Raw genomic sequence first — 21,178 nt, forward strand, 5'->3', positions numbered from 1 at the left:
TGTCATCACTGCAGAGATCAGCACACAAGCAGTTTTTGTGTGTGGCCAGCAGCTGTGTGTGGTCACCATCTCTTGCAGTGGGAAAAATTTATTGAAGGAGATCACAAACAGTGTGTGACAGCACCGTTTTAGATGCCACAGCCAATTTTTGAAAATGAAAACCATGAGAATTTTGTAGAAATCATTTTCTTTAAATCAAATTTAAAGATAGGAGAAAGTCATAATTTATCACCTCCTATAATTAAAAAAAGTTGTGACAGCCCATCAATGTCAAAACATTTTTGTTTGCAATTTGACTTTTGCTAATTGTCATCAAATCAGCTATTTTGGAAAATTAATGAGCATTAAACCCACCTAGAAGCTCTACTGCAGCAGAAAAAAACCATGCAGCTCATTTGGGAGCTGATGCAATGAAAAAGACTCGATGAATTTTACATGGCATTTTGTCTGTTAGGTGGTCAGAGAAAAAACATTTAGGCAGTTAGTGAGTGAGTCAGCCTGTTAGAGCGGCAGGCAGTTAGTCACTCACACAGACAGACAGTCTTATCACTAAGAGAACAGGACATGAAAGCACTCGAAGCCCCAAATGAAAGAGAGGAGGAGAGCTTTGTTCAACACATTAGATTGCCACTCAAGGCAGTCTCAAGTTTCAACCAAATTAGATTACATTATTAGGTCTAATTAAGTCCAATGTGTTAACAGCACACACACTCCCAGGCGCGCACACACACGTAAGGAAATATCATCACATTTGCTTGCACATGGTATTGAGGACTTTGCAGTTCAAACATTTGCAGCACAGGTGATGAAAAAAGACAGAAGGAAATGAGAATATGTATCAAGCGTAACACAAACCTGCACACACATAAGTACAGAAATGTATATGTACCCATATTGCAGTCTTGCGTTCATGAAATACCTGTGCTGTATGCATAACCCTTAACCCTCTCCTCTCCTGGATTGTTTTTTTTTACCTGGTTGTGTTTTATAACATCCTGTCTGGCCTCTTTGTCTGTCAGCCTGCTTGCTTAAACTGCAAACATGCTGCAAGGCTAGCAGATTCAACCCTAAAAGGTGCAAACACACTCACACAAACACGCACACACGTGCACACACGCGCTCTCTCGTACACTCACACGGTGTAGATGAAAAATGGCCCTTCTGTGCCCTATTTTATTTTCCTTGAGTTTGTCTTGCTGATGCATGCACTCTGTGTGTATATCTGTGGACTCCGTCAGAGTATATGTTAATATGTGTGTGTGTGTGTGTGTGTATGTGAATTTGTGTATGTGTACATATGCGTGAAGTGTCTGTGAAGAACGATGCGTGTCACCAGGCAAGCGAGAGGTTGTCGCTAGGGGAGCGTTACCATGCTAAGACGACCCTGGCCCTGCTTTGAACCCCCTCCCAGGAAAGCTGCCGGGCCCCCTCGGAGCACTTAAAGACATCTAGTACATAAGGGCAAAGCCACATCATGACACCCTTTCTCTCTCTCTCTCTCTCTCTCTCTCTCTCTCTCTCTCTCTCTCTGTCTCTATCTCTATCTCTCTGTCTGTCTGTCTGTCTGTCTGTCTGTCTGTCTGTCTGTCTCTTTCTTTCTCACACACAAGCAGTGTGTGTAGAGATCACACAGTAAATATTTCATGAGATCATGTGAACGACAGCAACATCCTCAAACATCTCTCTCACTCTCTTTTCCTCTCCGTCCACCTCTGATCCCGCTGCTGTCACTTTTGTGGGCATACCACTATATTAGGATAAGACTATATAAGATTTTGCATTGGCTTGTCGTTTTTTTTTTTTTTTTTTAATCTACTTACAAGCTCAATGTGATACCGATACTGCTGTTCTTAACTGAATCAAAGTGGTACTGGGTTCATGATCAAAGAATTTAAATGAGACACCCGCCACTTTAGAACTGTCACACCTACATATACGGCATTTTTGCAGGTGCAAAAGTATTTTTGAAGTGCGCGGCTTTTTAACATAATAAGATCGTTTTTTGTTCTTGAGCCAATTTGTAACAAGCCTGAAATGACTAATAGTGGTTTCTAGATGAAAATGTGTGGTGTAACCTACAAAACGTATGAAAAGTGACTATGACCTTTGTGCCCCAGGAGGTCAATCTGCAATGTTCGACACTTGTTTCACTGCTGTCACTAAATAAGTGTGACATTCCAGTTTCCACACTGGTGTGGATTTGAAGGTGTCTCTCTCCTCTCTCCTCTTCTTCCCTCTCTCTGCCCCCTCCCCATCTTTTTTTTTCTTTTTGCCCCACCACCCGATGCTCCTTTAATCACCTGGCTTGCTCTCATTTCCATATTAAATAGGCTTTAATCATGAAAAGCAATCAGGCTTTTGCATATTCATACCTTCCCCTGTACGCCGGCTTCCCTGTCTCGCTCCAGTGCCAAGCAGCCAGTAATCAGTAGGCAGGCGGCGTAATGCCATAGCCCCGGCCCATCGCATGAAAACACACACACTGTGTGAGTTAGAAATAACTTCACATGCTACTTACGCATTATCTCTACTCCAGGAGAGAGAGAGAGAGATAGAGGGAGAGGGAGAAGGGTAATAGATAAAAAAAGAAAGATGGCGAGACTGATCCCTGATTTGAGCTGCGAATATTTGTACAGAGGCTCAAGGAAAAGTCGATTTGCATAATGACTTTGTAGTTTTGCATTAATCACATTTGCATATGAAAATGCGTTAATTACTCCTGATGATTTTTTTAAAAAACTTGCTTCATTTGATGTCCAAGCTCTGGGGTTGTGATTAGGGGTTACATGGTGGCAGTTGTGTAGGTAGTGTGTGTGTGTACTTGTGTGTGTGTGTGCCTGCAAGTGTTTTCTCATGTGTGTTCATGCTTTTGCAATTCTGGTGCAGTCTGTGTGTGTTTATGCGCTCTTACATGAGTGTTTTGAATGCTTGCCAGGGAATTTATCTTGTGTCTGCTGTTAGGCATGTGTGTCTCTTTTCATTTTCTCTCTGTGTGTGTGTGTGTGTGTGTGTGTGTGTGTGTGTGTGTGTGTGTGTGTGTGTGTGTGTGTGAGTGTGTGTGTGTTTCACAGTTTCTGTGAGTGGCAAATATTTCCTTATTACTCTGTGGGAAAAAAGAGGAGCGGACTCCTTCCCTCCATTTAATTTTTTTAATAACATGAACACACACTTTAATTTATGATATAGCATCTCCATCTTTCTTTGCACTTTTACTGCAGTAGGACAAAGAAAAAGAGAAAGTGAGAAACAAGATATTGTTATGCTAGACTTTTTTTAAAAGAAGAGGATGTTTCATATGATTATCTGAAATTATCTTTAATGATAATACTGATTCTAAGAAATACAATAGAGTTTAAATGTCAATGCTATTTCCTACAGCAATGCAATAAACAAGCCAGGCTGAATTTAACTTTTGAAATATTTTAATGCAGTTTTTTTTTTAATAATTAAAAACAAAATTCAAGACACATCCAGTACAATTATTTCCATTTAATGCCCTTTGTTTCTGTGCTTTTTATATATGCATATAATTGCATGTGCTATTGCAGAATGCTGCATGTGACTCGCTCTGTATAAACAACAAAAGTCATCCCTGCACAGCCACTTGTAGGCACTGGTTGAATCTAAAAAGGTAATAGCTTGCTGCACAAAAATAACTTTATTTGTCATTGCTTTTTCTAAACTTAAATGCTTGCAAATTAATGAATGAGCAAGCAAGGTGTATTTCCTAAGATTTCCTTTTAGCAACATGAGCAGGGATCCTGTGGAAAAGCCCAGCAAAAGAAAGCTTTTGCCTTAGTTTAGTTTAGGTAAAATAATTAAATAATTTCCATTTGTATTATTTGTCATTAATTCACCATTTGTATGTCTCTGAGCATCTTTAAGCATTTGGGTTCCCATACACATCTGTATGTGTGTCTGTACAATTACAGTATACGTGTTCCTGCCTGCGTATGGGCCCCTAGAGTTGTTGGCTCATAACACTGCGCCTCAGACAGGACCACCCCAGGGGCCGTCTGACTCTGCTTGTGTGTGTCTGTCTGCTATATTCAGCAGGGTCAACTGGGTCTATAAGAGAGCTGCTAAAATGGCACAGCCACACGTGCACACTGCCACAGCCACCTGACACACACACTTACACGCACACAGTAACAGATATAAATGTGCATTCAAACATTTATGCAGAAAAACGGAAACTCCACATGCATGCAGGAATACACACACAGATAAGAGCCACACACACAAAACATGTGTGCATGCAGGAATGCATACAATGACTCCCATCTCACATTAAGGCCTGCATCTCCCACCAAACACACACATGCACACACAGACACATGCACACACACACACAGCTTAAAGGCTCCCACATGAAGGCATCAAACGCTCCACAGCCAGCTTTATGGCACTCATATGGCAGCAGATTTGATATTTTCCTACCACAGCGGGGGAATAAAACTCGCCACTAATTTGGACTGCGAGCGCCACCGCTAACTTTCAGCATGTGCCGACTGACTGTGTCTTCCAGATGTGTGGACTCTTTGCTCCTTAACAGCCTTACTTAAGAGGCATTAGAAACCTCACACCCCGTCCCTGCTACGCATGGAGAGTGATGATGGCGCTTTGGTATTCAACACAAACACGCTACTTTGTGTGGAGCTTTGAGTGAAGTGCTGATGTGAACTTCATGGTCTTGCTGCTATGGACCATAAGTTGTCTTGTGTCAGTGGGAATCAGTGAATGTGTTTATGTTCTTTGCATAAATAGCTATAATCAAGGTAATTTGACAGCTGCACTGTAGTTATTCAAGCTACCCCTTGCTTCTCCTCTCTGGCTCTGAGATTTGATAGCAGGTGTGCTTTCATCAGTGCTGAGTAATGTTGCAAATTGTATAAAGAACCTACTGTAATTACAGTATAAGTATGCATGTGTACAGTATGTACACTTTCAAACACACACACGCTAGACCCTAAACGAGACCCTGCTTAGCAAAATGTACACCTTATCTCCCGATCTGGAAACACTCCTCAGAGAAGTCTTCATGGTGAACATGTAGATAAAATGTCCATGTGTCTGTGTGTGTTATACTATTGTGCAGTCTGCCAGGCATTAGTGCATAATATATAATATGCGCCTTTCAGTGGAGAGATTTTCTGACCGGCGCATTCATTCACGCTTTTCTGTTGAAAAGTAGTGCAGTTTTTCCCTTTGGGTGGAAAAGGGCTACCATTAGTTTTTGTGAAAAGGAAAAGAGATGGTGCTTGTTAGCCAGTCAGACAGGGGTAATCCTACTTGCTACACTGTTGTTGTTCCTTTCCTCTTATCTTATTAGTGTCCCGCTCTGATTGGGCGGGATTGTGGGAGAAGAAAATGAGGAGACAGCGTTTATGGCCGTATTTTCCTTTTACAGGCTGCTTCACCGCAAGAGATATTGAAAACCTTTCATGGTACACTTATGATTCCCCTTATTTCATCCACTTATTTGTCTCGAGCAATTACTCCAACAGAGAACACTGGACACAGACAAACACATGATGAACGCAAGCTGCCTTTTTGTCACTTAAATATAAACCAGTGGTGTGCCAAGACCAATATCTAGTGTGCAAACAACTTATTGTATGTTGATACAACATTAATACACATATAGTATTCTTTCACACACAGTAGCTATTTCTTTAAGCAGTACAAGTTGAATGAAAGGGGGGAAAAAAGACACAAAAACATACAAAACTTAATATTAAAGGGTCATTTCAACACAAATTACAAACAAAAATGACATCCGATACCTTACTTACCTATCTATGCTGATAGTTTTGGTTTTATTTGCCCATGTTTTACGTTTTGATATGTACGTCTGAGATTTCTACCTTCATCCCAATACAGCAGAGATTAATGGAATTTCATTTGATGTGTTGAAGCTTTAAAAAAAAAAATGACATTTACACATTTTAATAACAACATTCATTTTTCTCTGCATAATCCACAGAACACACTGTGAACCATTTTCATAGGCACAATTTTTTTGGTAGAAAGTCGTTCCATTTCCAGCCGTTAACAGCGAGGTCGGTCTGTGGATTATCCAGAGTACCGGGGACATTTTATTTGTAAAGACACATTGATGTTGAATATTTCAGACATATTTTTCCAATGCTGCGAGCGTCACAGAAATGTATGGACGAGTGGAGGCAGAAATATCAGATGAATACCTCAAAACCTGGGTACATAAAAGCAAGACTATTTGTGTGGCTAGATTTTTTAAATATATTTTGGGTGAAAAGACAATTTAAATAAGAGGATACTTACAGTTATCCTCCTGGCTTAATTTACTATAATGTACATTTTTAAATTACCTTCACTTCACATAAAACCTGTACTGCTGTCTATGAGAAAGGGGAAGAAACATCTGCTCTGGTTTGTTTCTTGGATGAAAGAGGGCTTGCACTGTCATGTCCATAGATGGCATTGCAGACAGGGGAGTTAACTGCTCAAGGTTAAGGGGCTACACTCTCCCTGTATTCTGGCGTAATTCATACTTTTCCAGAAAGCTCTCTTCTCTGTGTCTGTCTTCCCCAGAGCAGAACAGAGCAAGCCAAAATGAAATAAAGCCTGAGATGTTATCAGAGTGATTGGTGCCAGCGGAGCTTGTCTGGGCCTGTGGTCTGGCGGGGCAGCGCTGGCCCGTACCAGCGTTTGTACGTGTGTGAGTGTGGGTGTGAGTGTGTCTGTGGTGTGTGTGTGTGTGTGTGTGTGTGTGTGTGTGTGTGTGTGTGTGTGTCCTAAAGGCACTGCGTAGATGAAAGCTTTCTTTAACCATAAGCTATGCAGGAGCCGTGCCAGGAGCAGGAAATGTATCAGCGTGATAACAGCCAGAAAGAAAGACAGAGAGAAAACGAGGAAGAGAAAGAAAGAAATGACAGAGAGAGAGACACAGAGGGAGAGGCCACACGAAACCCACAGGGGGAGGCCTGAGGCCAAAGTCAGCCCAATCACACACACACACACACTCACACAACTGTCACTTAATAAATATATGTTGGGTGTGTATGTTGAGAGATGAATCTATGTTCATGTCATCATTCAGTGTCAGATGTTTGAGATGGTTTGACACACCTGAGTATATATAGGACCCATAAGAGAGAAAGAGCAGAATTCACCTGGAGACATGACCGTTGCAAGCAAATAATGTGCCGCTGGGCCTTCACTGGATCATGGCAGGACTTTATAGATAAGAGAGAGAGAGATGAACAGATAAAGGAAAACACAAGGAGTCTCATGTTGCCTTATTGCACCTAAAAGCTAACACTGATTTTTTGTACAGTCATTTAAACATTTTATATCACAGGTCATTTACATGTGGAAAAAGACAGCAAATTAAATTTCTGCACCTTCCTTTTTACTTTACCTAAATAGTGTGAGTGTCTCGCATTTGAACCTTAGTCTACAGACGAAATGATCAAAAGTTTGACATTGATGTATACTGATTCACTTTCTCGCTGAGAGCTAGATGCGAAGATCGATATCACTCTCATGTCATGTGTGGCACAAACTACAGGCAGCAGTTTAGCTGAGCACAAAGACTGGGAAGAGGGGGAAACAGCTTGCTTGATTCTGTTCATAGGTAACAAAATCCATTTACCAGCACCTCTTAAGCTCACTAGTTAGGACGTTATATCTTGCTTGTTTAATCCTTGACTGAATTGAATTGTAGCAACATCAAGACAGGAAGTCACTGCTCTGCGGCAAGAAGTAGTCTGGCAGGATCCCCTTGTAAAACCACTACATGTCGTTTTTACACTTCGGTTTTTGTATTAAACAAAGGCTATGTCAAGTGTGTGAGCTTTAGAGATTCTGGTAAGCAGATTTTGTGACCTTTGGGCAGAGTCAGGCTAGCTGTTTTTCTGTTTCCAGTCTTTGTGCTAAGCTAAGCTAACCAGCTCCCAGCTGTGGCCTTATATTTATCGGACAAATATGGCAGTGGTATCAATGTTCTTGGTATCAATCTTGCAAGAAAGCAAAAGTTTTTCCCAAAATGTCAAACCATTCCTTCAAGAGCGCCAAGCACATCACATACCTACATCCTGATTTTCAAAATGAGCTTGAAAACCTTGTTCCTAAGATCAAGCAGAGCAGTTAAATAAAGAAAGCTAAATATCTCTGGTCCATTTTTATTTTTTAACACGCTCCCCTTTTGTTACTTCCTTTTAGTGGGCTAACACTAATTAGATAGCTGGCAAATTGGCGTCAAATGATGAAACACTACTGTGCTCTCTCCTGCGATGCTCACAGCCCTTGCTTGTGTTCGAGCGTGAGGAAAAAGCACTGCATCCTCTCACAGCCTTAAGTGGCCAGAATTACATATTAAACCAGAGAAATTGTGGAGTAATGGTGATTTAAATCTTGAATGTTGTGGCTCTGTTTCCCAATCACTGGAATGGACTCTACACCATGTCTGAAGCATGTGAGGGGCTAGTTTTATAGTGGCTTGATTTGGTTGGAAGGGCCTGTGTGCTTCATTCAGGGCCACGGTGGTATTTTCCTGTGGGCTGCTAGTTAAGTGGGACTGGCTGCTTGGCTCCAGTGGGCAAAAGCCAGCTGGGGACCATTACTGCTGCTGAAAGAATATAGCACCCTGTCACAGGATGGTAGCCCAACATACACACACATACACATGCAAACACATGCATACAGCACATGCATAATAAAAAAAAGAACGTGTGACATCACTGCAGAAGATGCAGCCTTGGAGGAATTTGGTTGAGATGAGCACTGTATTTCTATGTATAATGCTATTTTCTTGTTTGATTTAATTTAGTTTTGTTTAGTTGACCATTCAAGAAAAGACATTAGAGGAATAGCACAATACATTTTATGCACTGTTTGTATAAAATGATTGATCCGATGAAAAATTTAATAAACCCACAAAACAGAATTCGCGTGTCACTCACATGTCAAAGTCAATTTCCTATTCACTGCCAGTGAATAGGAAATTAACTTTCTGGACAAAGTGAGAGTCCCCGAGGGGTATGACTGGAGCTCATTTGGATGTAAAACCTCGAACAAACATTGTGTGAGTCTACAAAGTCAGTCTCCATTTCATTGTCAAAGCAGCTTGAGTTTTTGTCTTTTGATGCCATCACCTATCCAAACATTTTGATGTTTTCTTTCTCATCTGTCGCGTCAGTGTATTTTCTTTAAAATATTTCACTTTGTATTTATTCTATTTATTAATGGTTTAATTTAATTCAGTATGCTTGCACCGCAACAGTTCTACCTAGTGATTACACCACTGCACGCCGTTGTCTGTTTTCCCTACTGCTGTGTCGTGGTAAAATGAGTAGCTGATGGAATGAGAGATTAAATTGCTTGTCAAGCTGTTGAAAATGAAAACGCAGGTGATGAAGAAAAGTGCAAATCTTCCTCTGTCTCCCATACTGTTGGCAATTCTCTTTATCTTTTGCTATCTTTTCCATTTTTTATTTTCCCTTTACACCCCACCCTTTCCTTCTTCCATCCTCTCCTCCATCTTGCTCCTCTCTCTTGCATCTTCTCGCAACCACAAGCACGATTGAGTGTCATCCATTTGTCAGCGTCACATGATAGACAGCAGACCCCACAAGTGTGCGCACATAACCCAAAAAACACACACAAATACAGGCGCTGGGACCAGTTAGGAGCTGATGGCGATGAGTCAGGCTTAGAGAAATGCCACAGAGAGCTTAGCTAATGCACTTTATGGAGCTGCCTTTTTCTTTTCATTTTTAGGTCTATATCGCTCCCTCTGTCCCCCTCCCTCTTTCTCTCTCTTTGTCCTAGAAGCCAAGCCAAAAGTCATAGCTCTTTACTGACAGAGAGGTCTTTCCAGTTATTTTTCACAGCGCGTCCCCTGTGCCCTAGCTGGGATAGCTTGCCTCATGGCGGTAACGTGCTCCCTCGGTCGTGCTACATGAGAGCCTCTTCCACTCATGCATTGTTGTACAGCCGGACCTGCTCAATGTGTGTGTGCGTGCCTCTGATCAAGTTGTTGGAGATACCTGATCCCTTTTATTGTTCATTTGACCCGCATCCCAGTAGGCATGAGGGTCAGGGTGGAGTACCCAGATACCTTGTCCAGGTGCTTAGTGTGTACGTGAAAGAAAAGGAAGACAGGGAGAGAGAAAACCGAAGAGATAAATACAGTTAGGAAGTGAAAGAGAAAACAGTTATTGTTCTCAATCCCTCTCACTTTTCCTGCACTTTAAGGAGCACTGTGTCTTTAAATCCTTTCTCGGGCTGTCAGGCATTTCAGCTGGTCATATTGGCTGCAGACACACACACACACACACACACACACACACACACACACACACACACAGATGTATATGGTTAGCGGGCCGAAAGCTGGTTTGAGTTAGCATGGAGCCAGTCACACTGTGTGAGAGCCTTACCCCCTGCCTGCTACTGCCACCCTCCGCAGTCTCTTTCCTTCTTTCTGTCTCTCCACCTCTCTCTTTCTTTTGCTAAATATGTGTGACAGTCAGCCACTGCTCGCCGGGGCCGTAGTTTACCGTCCGAGCTCCCAACGCCCTCCGAGACACACCCACAGACATACAAGCTTGATCTGCGTGGCCTCATGTCTCCTGATTAGCTCCCCTTCATGACAAACAAGCCATCAGAGCAGAGGGGAGCAGAGTGCTGGAAACGGAGGAGCAGGAAGGACGGATGGGAGATGTGGGGAGGAGGAGAAGAGCAAAGGTGTAAGGGGGGTTGGGGGGCAAGCAGGCGAGGTGAGGAGGCTGGGACCCCTGGGGACCCCTAGATCACAGCCATGCTAATGAGGAGATGCTTTGCCAGCAGCAGAGGTGTCAGCTAACCCCTGACAGGTGCACACACGCGTACTCCCAGGGCTCGTGCCTGCGCGTGCATGTGTGCGGGAGTGTGTGGGAGGGGCTGCAGGGGCAGGTTTGTGTCCCAGTGGCCTAGCCTGCGGGCGGCTTTGTTCAGTATGCAAATCTGTCGCCGTGGTGTTCTGTCTCCCTTGATGGAATGCTGGAGCAGTAAAGCGAACCTGAACCCCAGGAATGCTGCAGTGTACATACACACCTATACACACATGTGACATCTACCGTAGCATATCTTCTGTTTTCCCAGTCACTTCCTTGTTAACAACCTGCACTGTCTTGTGTTTCTGCAGTACAACATTACTCTACACACTCCAAACTTTGCTCCCTGGACGTAATGTTTTTCACCCTGTCTAATGTAGAAGGGTCCATGCCAAATGAATGCAGTACAGCGGAGAAGTTGGTGGGCTGACGTTCAAATGCTACTTATTTTCAATTACGATTTTTTTTCCCTGAGCTTTGTGAGAGTTAATTTGGCATCAGTGAGCATTCATTACCATCCACTCACTGTTCACTGTCAGCTGAGAAGCTCCAGTTTGCCCATCCTGTCCAAGGCTGAGCCTGTGGATTTTTGTTATTCTTCTGTGGTCTTATTATAAGTCCCTCTGGATTAGAGCATCTGATAAAAGCCCCAAAATGTAAGTGTAATGTAAATGGAGGGAGCTTGTGCTTCAAAAATATAAATCAAACGCAGGCTGGAGGGATGGCATATGTGAATTCCTAAATTAAACACAAATCCACATGTCTGCACCATACGCCTGGTGTCTACTTCAACCCCGCCAAGCTCACACCAACTTTGCTTCACTGGCCATATGCAAACAGTCAATACCATGGCTCCCCTTCATTCACTGGCATTTTGTTTGTACTTTTTAAGGCAAAATAATGGCTATAAAAGGCAATCTGGAAAGAATAAAATCTGATGTAAAGCTCAGATCTTGGTCCCTGAAGACTGGGTTAATTGGCCCGGTGGTTTAGTAAAAAAACCAACCCAGGAGAGAAGGAGAGCATTATTACTGGCCCACCTCAGCTCCATGCATGTGCCAATGTTTTAATAACTTCCTCCAGGCCTCCTGGCCCTTAGCCCTTGTTTTGTTGCACAGGACAAAGAGCTGCCCTCTTAAGCTGGTCTCAGATCTGTATTGTTTTCCGTCTGTTTATGGGAAAGTCTGCCTGGGTGGACAACCTGGGCAGAAATTTAACTAAAAAGTCAAGATCCACACTATCTCAGGGGAATGTCATCAGCTAGCATTTACAAGTAGTTGCTGCTAGCCCAATGACAAAAACCGACAAAATACAGTTTATAATGCAACACCATATTACACAATCCTGTTGTGACTCCATTTCATTTAACCTTTCATCTCAGTTACATTCACTGAACAATGTGTGTGTGTGTGTGTGTGTGTGTGTGTGTGTGTGTGTGTGTGTGTGTGTGTGTGTGGCTAGTATGTGTGTCTCTGTGTGCATATGGTGTGCCAGAGTAAATTGGCCGATTAGGTCCAGCATCAGTGACTGCGTTGAGAGGAGAATGTAACTATTCTAACTGGTAGTTGACCTTGGCGGTCAGCAGTGGAGGGGTCCCTGCTTGCGTGTCAGGCAGACGACTGTAATTACTACAAACTGAAGCATGACATGGCCCACCGTGATTCTCTAATGAAGGCTTTTATTGGCTGGAGCACATAAGCAGCGACAACATTCACACTCTCCCAGCACGTGTGCAAGTGTGTGTGTGTGTGTGTGTGTGTGTGTGTGTGTGTGTGAAAGTGGAGTGAGGATGTCTGCAACTTAATGTGTGCGTACATCCCCGTGCTTCTATGTGTTATCATGAAACATGAAGGTAGTGTGTGTGATGTTACACTTAGGTTTCCGAAGAGGAGGTTTTGCAGCCTGCAGGTGTGAGTTTACTGCTTACCTGGCTATCAGTTAGAACCAGAAAAATCTAAATTTGACCAATCAGAACAAATCTGGGTGGAGCAAATTGCAGTAGTAGTGTGATAGCCTGAGAGACCTGTCAATCAAGCAAACATACCCCAAGAGATACCCTTCTTAAGACTTTAATGTCATTTTAATGGATAGGCAAATTTGAAATTACTGGCAAGATGCACATTAGAAGAGGCTTAATGAGATTTTAACATGCTAAATTGCAGTGCAAACGAATAAAAATACCACCTTTCATGTTAAAAGAAAAAGGGTTTTCTGAGAACGTGCACAGCAGCCATTAGAGTAAGTTCAGCATAAGGTACTTACTCATTATCTATCTATCTATCTATCTATCTATCTATCTATCTATCTATCTATCTATCTATCTATCTATCTATCTATCTATCTATCTCTCTATCTGTCTGTCTGTCTGTCTGTCTGTCTATGATGCTATCCCAGTTTATTTTCTTTCCTCTCTCTCTTCCTCCCCTCCCCCCGCTTGCCTGCTTGTTTGGGAAGTTGATGAAATTTGTCTTTGGCCGTCATTAGGCAGCAGCCATCAGCTGCCACTCTATTAGCTGCCACGCTTCCTTTAACAGCATATGGCACAGCTGTGTAAGATATGACAAGATGCAAATGTGTTGCTGTAGTGGTGGTGGGATGGAAGGTTGTGGGGGTATATGATTGGGTAGCTTGTATTGTGGCCATGTGTGCAGACCAAAATAAAGATAAAAGAAAAGGAAAAAAACACCATTTGATTAATCAAGAGAGATCATCAATCCCTCTCCCAATCTCACATCTTCATTTCATATTGATCCTTGTGTGTTGATAAGATTATACAGCTCCCAAGTCTATAGACCACTCTTTTTCCCTGGGGGCATGTAAATACCCTCTATGTGTGTGTCACTGTTTATGTGTGTATGTGCGTGTGTGCCCAAGCACGTCTGGCCCTTAAAGTCCCTCCACCTCTCTTCTTACCCCCTCTCCTCCTCCTCTTCCCTTCCCTCTCTCGCTCTCTTCTCCCGTCCAAGCTGTTAAGCTGTCCAGCTCTCCGCTGCCAAGCGGCCGTGTGAAGCCTAGCCAAACTAAACACGGGCAGGCAGCCCGCCACTCGCCCCGCACACACACACACATATTCACACATGCACAGACACACAAGCACAAAAAATACATCCACATACATGTCCACACACATGCTCATACACAGGCCCATACACACACGTTAGTAGCAGGAGTCAGGTCATGTCCCACTCCACACAAACAGTGAAAGTGACGGCTACACCAGAGCCCCACTAATAGCAGAGAAAAACAGACAGAATCAGTAAATGAGCCCCTCATTAACTTTTTCTGACCTCGTCTCCCCTGGGGAAAGCCAAACCAATCACACCGCCAAATCAGCTTCCTGTACTAGACACTGATCCAACATCAGCTTTCGCTCATCTGTTCGGCACGGTACAGGAGTGTGTGTGTGTGTGTGTGTGTGTGTGTGTGTGTGGAATTTGCGAATGTACCGAGGTGTGCTGTGAGAGAGGTGGAAGACAGAAAAGGAGAGTGAAAAGAACATTTTGCAGCACATGTATCTGCGTCTGCATGTATGTTTTACACTGCATGACAATGGGTGGCTTTGTGTCAGTCAGCCATCTTAAGGGCTTCTTTCTTGATCACATAAGACTTTGGGCGAGAGTACCTTCTCCATCTTTGTTTTCTCCCTGCGGGCTCCAAGCTATGGGACCACTGTACCAACTTGACTCCGCTTGCGGTAGCCACTGATGATAAAGTAGATGCAGATGCCTTGCAAGCAAACACAAGACTGTGGAAAAGCCTCTTCAGTGCTAGCCTGTGTTGAATTAGATGAATCCCAACCGAGGCTCTTTTTATGACTCACAAGCAGACTGACAGGGCCATGCCACAGTGACTGATAGATTCATTTGGCATTATTAAGTCATGCCATTTAAAAGGGCAATTTGTCAATGAGTGACGTACAGTTTTTTGGTGTGGGTATGTGTGTGCAGCCACAACAAATCACTTTACTGTACTTGTTATTACACCAGTGACGTAGAGCTTTATTTAATGTGGATGCTATGTTAAGACCGGAGGGGTCTTTACTGTTTACACATCGTCTCCATCACCTCTCCTGTCTCTCCTTTTATGTGTCTCTCTAATGCCACATCTCACCCTCCCTCCATCCCCCACTCCCATATTTCCTTTTTTCCCCATTGGTGTGTTTTTTTCCATTGCTGCCTCCCCTGTCTCCATATGGAAATGACAGAGTAGACGAGATGGATCTGTATATTAAAGCCTAGCTGACATTAGAATTAGCATAATGTGTCGTGGCCTTAGGGCAGTACCTGCCATTTGCATTAGCCCATAGACACACGCACACAAAAAATTTCATACACACACAGACAAAGCCCTTATACATATACACAAACAGCAAATAGCAGTAACTGTACGTAGAACGATCAATTCCCCCACACACGTTCACACAGATAGTTAATAAGCATGAAGGCATTGCTGTTTTAAATTGCTGAATTAAAAAAATTAATTTGGTGTAATATCAATACTGATGGTGATTTTCTGTCTCTTGGCCTACAGACAAAGATGAACCATCCAGCTACATCTGCACTACGTGTAAGCAGACCTTCACCAGCGCCTGGTTCCTGCTTCAGCATGCCCAGCACACTCATGGCATCCGCATCTACCTGGACAACCACCCTGTCAACTGCTCCCTCACTCCCCGCATGGCTCTGCCTCCACCTCCGTGTGCTGATGCCCTGCCCCGCTCCCCTCTCCCCACTTTCCTCAGTGACACCAACAACCCATTTCACCTCCTCCGTATGGCTGCACCCCTGCTCAGGGAACACCCCCCTCCCCCGGGGTACATGGAGACCCGGCTGCCTGCAACGCCGCCCTTTGTCAGCCCTCCACCTCCCCCTAGACCCCCTCTAGAGCGGCTGGGCCCAGAGGAGATGGGGCTGCTGTCCCAGCACCCCAGTGCCTTTGAGAGGGTGATGCGGATGACCCCCATGGAGCCTCCTTCCATGGACTTCTCCCGACGTCTGAGGGAACTGGCGGGCAACACGACCAATAATGGGGGACCCACACCTCCTCTCTCACCCAACCGTGTGCCACCCATGCACCGTCTGCTGAGTCCCACGCTTTTCCAGCCTGGTGCCAAGCCCCCCGCATTTCTCACCTATGCCCCTCAGCCTCCGACTTCTCAGGGGGGGCATGGTTCTTCCAGCCCTCCTGACACCCAGGGACAGAACCAGACCCCGGGGAAGTCCAAATCCTGTGAGTTCTGTGGCAAGATTTTCAAGTTCCAAAGCAACCTGATCGTCCACAGACGCAGTCACACAGGAGAGCGACCGTACAAGTGTCATCTATGTGATCATGCCTGTTCCCAGGCCAGCAAGCTTAAGAGGCACATGAAGACACATATGCACAACAAGTCTGGGTCCATGGGTGGCTCCCCAGAACAAGGAAATAGAGGAGAGGGAGGAGAGGGTGAAGAAAAGAGCAGGGAGGGAGATTCAAGAGGGATGGGTATGGACAATGAGGAGGAGGAGGAGGAAGAGGAGGAAGAAGAAGAGGAGGAAGAGGAAGAAGAGGAAGAACTGAGAAATGGAAGTCGACCAGATTCCAATTTAAGTGAGGACTCCCAGGAGTTCACTCAGAATAGGGAGAATGGCCCTAGACAGTCTCCCGAGGAGAAAACCCTGAGCGGGGATAGAGTAAATGACAGTGGCGGGGTAGGCATCATGCACCCGTACAACCATCTGGACAATCACCTCAGACTTAACCCTAACAAGAGAGGCCAGGAGAGACAACCTAATGGAGATGGTGGAGAGAGGGGTGAAGCAGAAAGAGAAAGAGAGAATGAGAGGGAGCAGGACAGAGAGCGAGATGAGCAGGAGGAGCACAGGCCTCTGATGAACGGCAGGATCAGTGTATCTGAAGCAGTCTCCTTCCCTGGGCTGTTCCAGCGTCGGCCCACCCCCATCACAAGCCCATGCCCCTCCAACAACAAGAGGATCAAGATTGAGAAGGAACAGCTGGAGCTTCCCCCAACCATACCCATTATCTCCCCCGAGAATGTCTACTCTCAGCTCCTGGCTGGCTATGCTGCTTCACGCCACTTCATCAGAGAACCCTTCCTGGGATTCACAGATTCCCGCCAGTCGCCGTTTGCCACCTCCTCCGAGCACTCCTCCTCAGAGACAGGAAGCCTCCGCTTCTCCACCCCGCCTGGGGAGCTGATGGAGGGAGGGAGCGCCTCTGGTCGTAGCGGCAGCAGCACTCCTCACCTCCTGCGGGGACCTGGACCCGGCAGGCCCCCAAGCTCTAAGGAGAGGAGGAGTGACACCTGCGAGTACTGTGGCAAGGTGTTCAAGAACTGCAGCAACCTGACAGTGCACCGACGCAGCCACACAGGGGAACGGCCCTACAAGTGCGACCTGTGCAGCTACGCCTGCGCCCAGAGCTCCAAGCTGACACGCCACATGAAGACCCACGGGCAATTTGGGAAGGAGGTGTACCGCTGCGACATCTGCCACATGCCCTTCAGCGTCTACAGCACGCTGGAGAAACACATGAAGAAATGGCATGGTGAACATTTGATGGCCAGTGAGGTCAAACTGGAGCAGGCGGACAGAGGTTAAGCCAGCAAACCATTAGCTATACAGCCTACAGTGTACACAAGCAAACACTCACACACGCAGATACACAAACACACACACAAACACAAAATCCCTATAACCACTTCTTCAGCTATTGGGCTTGGCTGGATAATCTCTCTCTTAAAAAAATTTGAGACTGATTGATGTTCATCTTTTTTTTTTTTCTCGTCACAGAAACTGCCACCTGAGAATATAAACAAAGGGAAACTTTAATGAGAACTTGTCTGGAATGCCTAACTTGGTGTTTCTTGGCAAACTGTCTGAGGATTTTATCAGTTAGGAATCCATGGAGCCTTTCTACTGTGCAATAATTTCTGTATTTATTGGATTTTTGTAATGATATTTGGCATGTGCAGGTACATCTTTGTGGGATTTCATATGGAGTTAGTTTTGAAATGTGCTAAAACATTTTTTTTCTAAAATGCGATAACTGGAAAGAAGTCACCCTTAATACAAATTTTCTTTTTTTCCTTTAAGGATGCTTATTATCATGTGAGAGTAAAATTGTGTGAAGCAGTTAGCTTTTAAAAGTAAAAATAATTGTTTTCTATATTAACGGACTACATTAGCGGACTACAATCCATTCCCTCACACAGGCCTAAAGCACTGAATGTCAGCCTGACAATAAAACATCATGCTGGATTTTAAAAATCCAACATTATCTTTGAGACCTGATTAAGTTACTTTTAATTTATTCAGGGAATTGGTCCTTTAAAAATTTTGGCATGTGAATAATTTCCAAATGCAGTTACTGTATTGCTGTCCTTGCTTCAGCAGGACATAAATAAAGGTTGCACTTAATGGAGATACCCTTAACTGATGCTCAGTACATTCCCAATGTAGGATTAAACCACCATATTTAATATGCTGAATAAGTTAAGACTACTTGTGATTAATGTGAGAAGGAGAACAGTCCTGTTTATTGTTTGTAAATATATTCTTTTTTTTATATGTTAAAGTAGCCCCAACTGTACGTGAAAGATGGCCTAAAACTAAACAATCAGAAGACCAGCTGCTTGCATCATTCACAGTATATGCTAAGTGTAACTACCATTCATTATTGCTTTATCAGACCCACTTGATTATCTTGCCCCACTCCCCCACCCCATGTGTGCTTACTCAAAGGCAATTTGTTAAACTAAAGCTACTTCAACAATTGTAACACTTTCTAAATCATTCTCCATCTCCCTCTCGTGTCTGGCGTGGCATCTCTCTCTGACCCAGGTTGACTTCCCGTGTCCCCTTAGGATCCACAAAATGGTTTCAAATGAAATTCATATCAGTGTGTGTGTGTTAGCGTGTGTGTTCTTCTCTCTGCATCGTGCTCTAAGCCTCTCTCCGACGGCGTCTTTTCACAGTTCACTAGCTCAGATTCATGCATTAGAGCGGCTTTTAAAAGGAAGCCTGTTCATTCGCCTCACAAAGTGATATGGGTTTAACTCCCAGTAACAGATTTTGAGACAGTGTGCATGTTCGTGACTTTTGGGGATTACGTTTTTTTATTTTCTGCATCGTTCATCCTGAAATGAATCTGGAAGAAAAAAAATGGCTATATGAGTTATGATAATTTTGAGCACAGCTGCAACGGGGGATGGCCAGGCGACCTTGGGTAGGGGCTATTCTTATAGTAAAAATGAAAGATTGGAACTGAGAAATGAAGAAGTGTAAAAAAGAAATGGAGGGAGAGAGAGCAAGACCTTGACCAGGGAGAGGAGTCATTCAAATGAAATTGGAAGCATATGAAAAGTGTGTTTTTTTTGTACCCAAATGCACATCTACTGGCCACATCTTATAACGGACCGTCAGAGTGAGACAGAGCGAGCGTGAGAGGGAGGGAGACAGCAAAGCCACATGAAAGCAGATTGAGACTACGTCTTTCATTTTAGTACTGCAATTCTCAATCATCAATATCATCTTCACTTAAAAGTTCGACCTGTTTTTTGACCTATTATCAGGTTTTATCTGTGCCATTTTGTTTTACTAGAAAAAGGATTATACTGTATCTTGAAAGCAATTTGTGATTTTTAGAAAGGAAGTGACTTTGAAGTCCCAGCAGCTCTCCATTAGCTATTTAGTTGCCGCGTAGTTCAATATATTTCGTGAATTAACACGAAAACTGAGATCGGGCTGAGGGGCTGCTTTCGATTGCGTACACATGCTGATGCATGAGTGCAAAAATCCAGACGCACAGTGTATTAATTCCAGGAAAAGACAACTTAGATTTAGGCCAAAATGACCCATACAACTATGAAATATATCACATTCAAATGATGAACAGTGAAACCCTGACAGAGATCTAAATCACACATGGACATTCAGTCTTACAATATGTTTACAGTGTTGAAGTATGCCATTAATGAAATACTCTGTGTAAGTGTTTGAAATGATAATAAAGTATTGTTTTCTCCAATGTTCTTTCAAATGTTTTGAATGCCATAGCAGTTTTGTATGATTATCCTGGTGGAGGGATTTTATCTTCATGAATATGTTCCTGTATGATTACTTGTTCACTGTATGGGAAGACAATTTTTTGAAATGTAATATTGCAGAACCATGCCAGATTATTATTTTTTTCTAACAAGAGTGGTGCCATTATTGACTTTTGGTCTCTTCAATCTTTTTTTAAATTTTTTTTATTTAATTTTAATTTCTTTTTGAATGAATTTCCTGTTGTTGGTTTGGTGAAGCTATCCTCAGTGGATGTAAAACAAAATGATTAAAAAAAAAAAAGAATTACAAGAATGAGATGATCCTAAAAGAAGAACCTTCGGCAGGGGAAGTGCTTTGTGCTGGAATGCTTTTCCAAATCAACTTTATGAGAGATTCATGAACATTATGTTTTTCCTCATGGTTGGTTGAAGGTCTTGTGATGGCACTTACAACTGTAATTTTAAATGCATTTTCATATTTCACTTTTCACAACTTTCACTTACACTCTTTGTACAAAATAGTTTCCTTGGTCTTTTTGGGGGGAGTGCATCATTGTGAAAAAAGTGATTTCAGAACAGTACACATCTGCTGTTTTGAACATATATGTATTTTTGTAATGTGTTGAAAAATCAATACAAGAAAGCCAACACTTCAATAAATGTTGCAATTGCTCTATGATTGAAGCAACTTTTCATTCCGATTATTTCATCTTCCTTTTCTTACCACCACGATTAATCACTCATATTGAAACAGCTATAGCTGTAGTGTACAGCTGAAACTAGAATATCCTAAGACAAAACTGTATCGTTGCTCTACGACCATTCTAGAAAGAATTAAATTACCCCATCTGTTAGGCAGAAAAAAAAAAGTTTTTTCAGTTTCCGTAAGGGGTAGAGCAGCGTTAGTTTAACTGTTATGCATTGACAACTGACAGGAAATGGCAGACATTTTCACATCCCACATGAATGAATCATGCATTTATGTCATACATACAAGCCATCAGAAATGGCTGCTAATACTTTAACATGACTCCTAATCTGATGTTGGCTTTAGGGTGTGGAGCTTTGCTTTACAGCCAACTGCCAGCTGACCCACGCAGGGTGTAAACTTAAAAACAAATGCCATATAAAAACAATACAAAACAAACACAAACCAAACAGAAACTTATATATTTACACTTTTCTTTATTTAGTATTTTGTGGAATTAAGAGCTTTACCTAAAATACCAGAGATGATTAAAATATATAAAACTAACAAACACATATATTACAGTCT

At 43.2% G+C, this 21,178-nt stretch overlaps 1 protein-coding gene across 4 annotated transcripts in view; it reads left to right on the top strand.

Moving 5' to 3' along the window:
* bcl11bb (BCL11 transcription factor B b) overlaps positions 1 to 20,586 on the top strand; it is a 31,440-nt gene extending 10,854 nt beyond the window's left edge. For all 4 annotated transcript variants that reach the window (XM_051408483.1, XM_051408480.1, XM_051408481.1 and 1 more), the window contains one exon: positions 15,390 to 20,586. In XM_051408483.1, the coding sequence (XP_051264443.1) occupies positions 15,390 to 17,455 (2,066 nt within the window). In that variant the 3' untranslated portion in view covers positions 17,456 to 20,586. The remainder of the gene's footprint in view (positions 1 to 15,389) is intronic.
* Positions 20,587 to 21,178: the final 592 nt, after the last annotated feature.

This window comes from Dicentrarchus labrax, unplaced genomic scaffold (genome assembly GCF_905237075.1).
Source record: "Dicentrarchus labrax unplaced genomic scaffold, dlabrax2021, whole genome shotgun sequence".
NCBI lineage: Eukaryota > Metazoa > Chordata > Actinopteri > Moronidae > Dicentrarchus > Dicentrarchus labrax.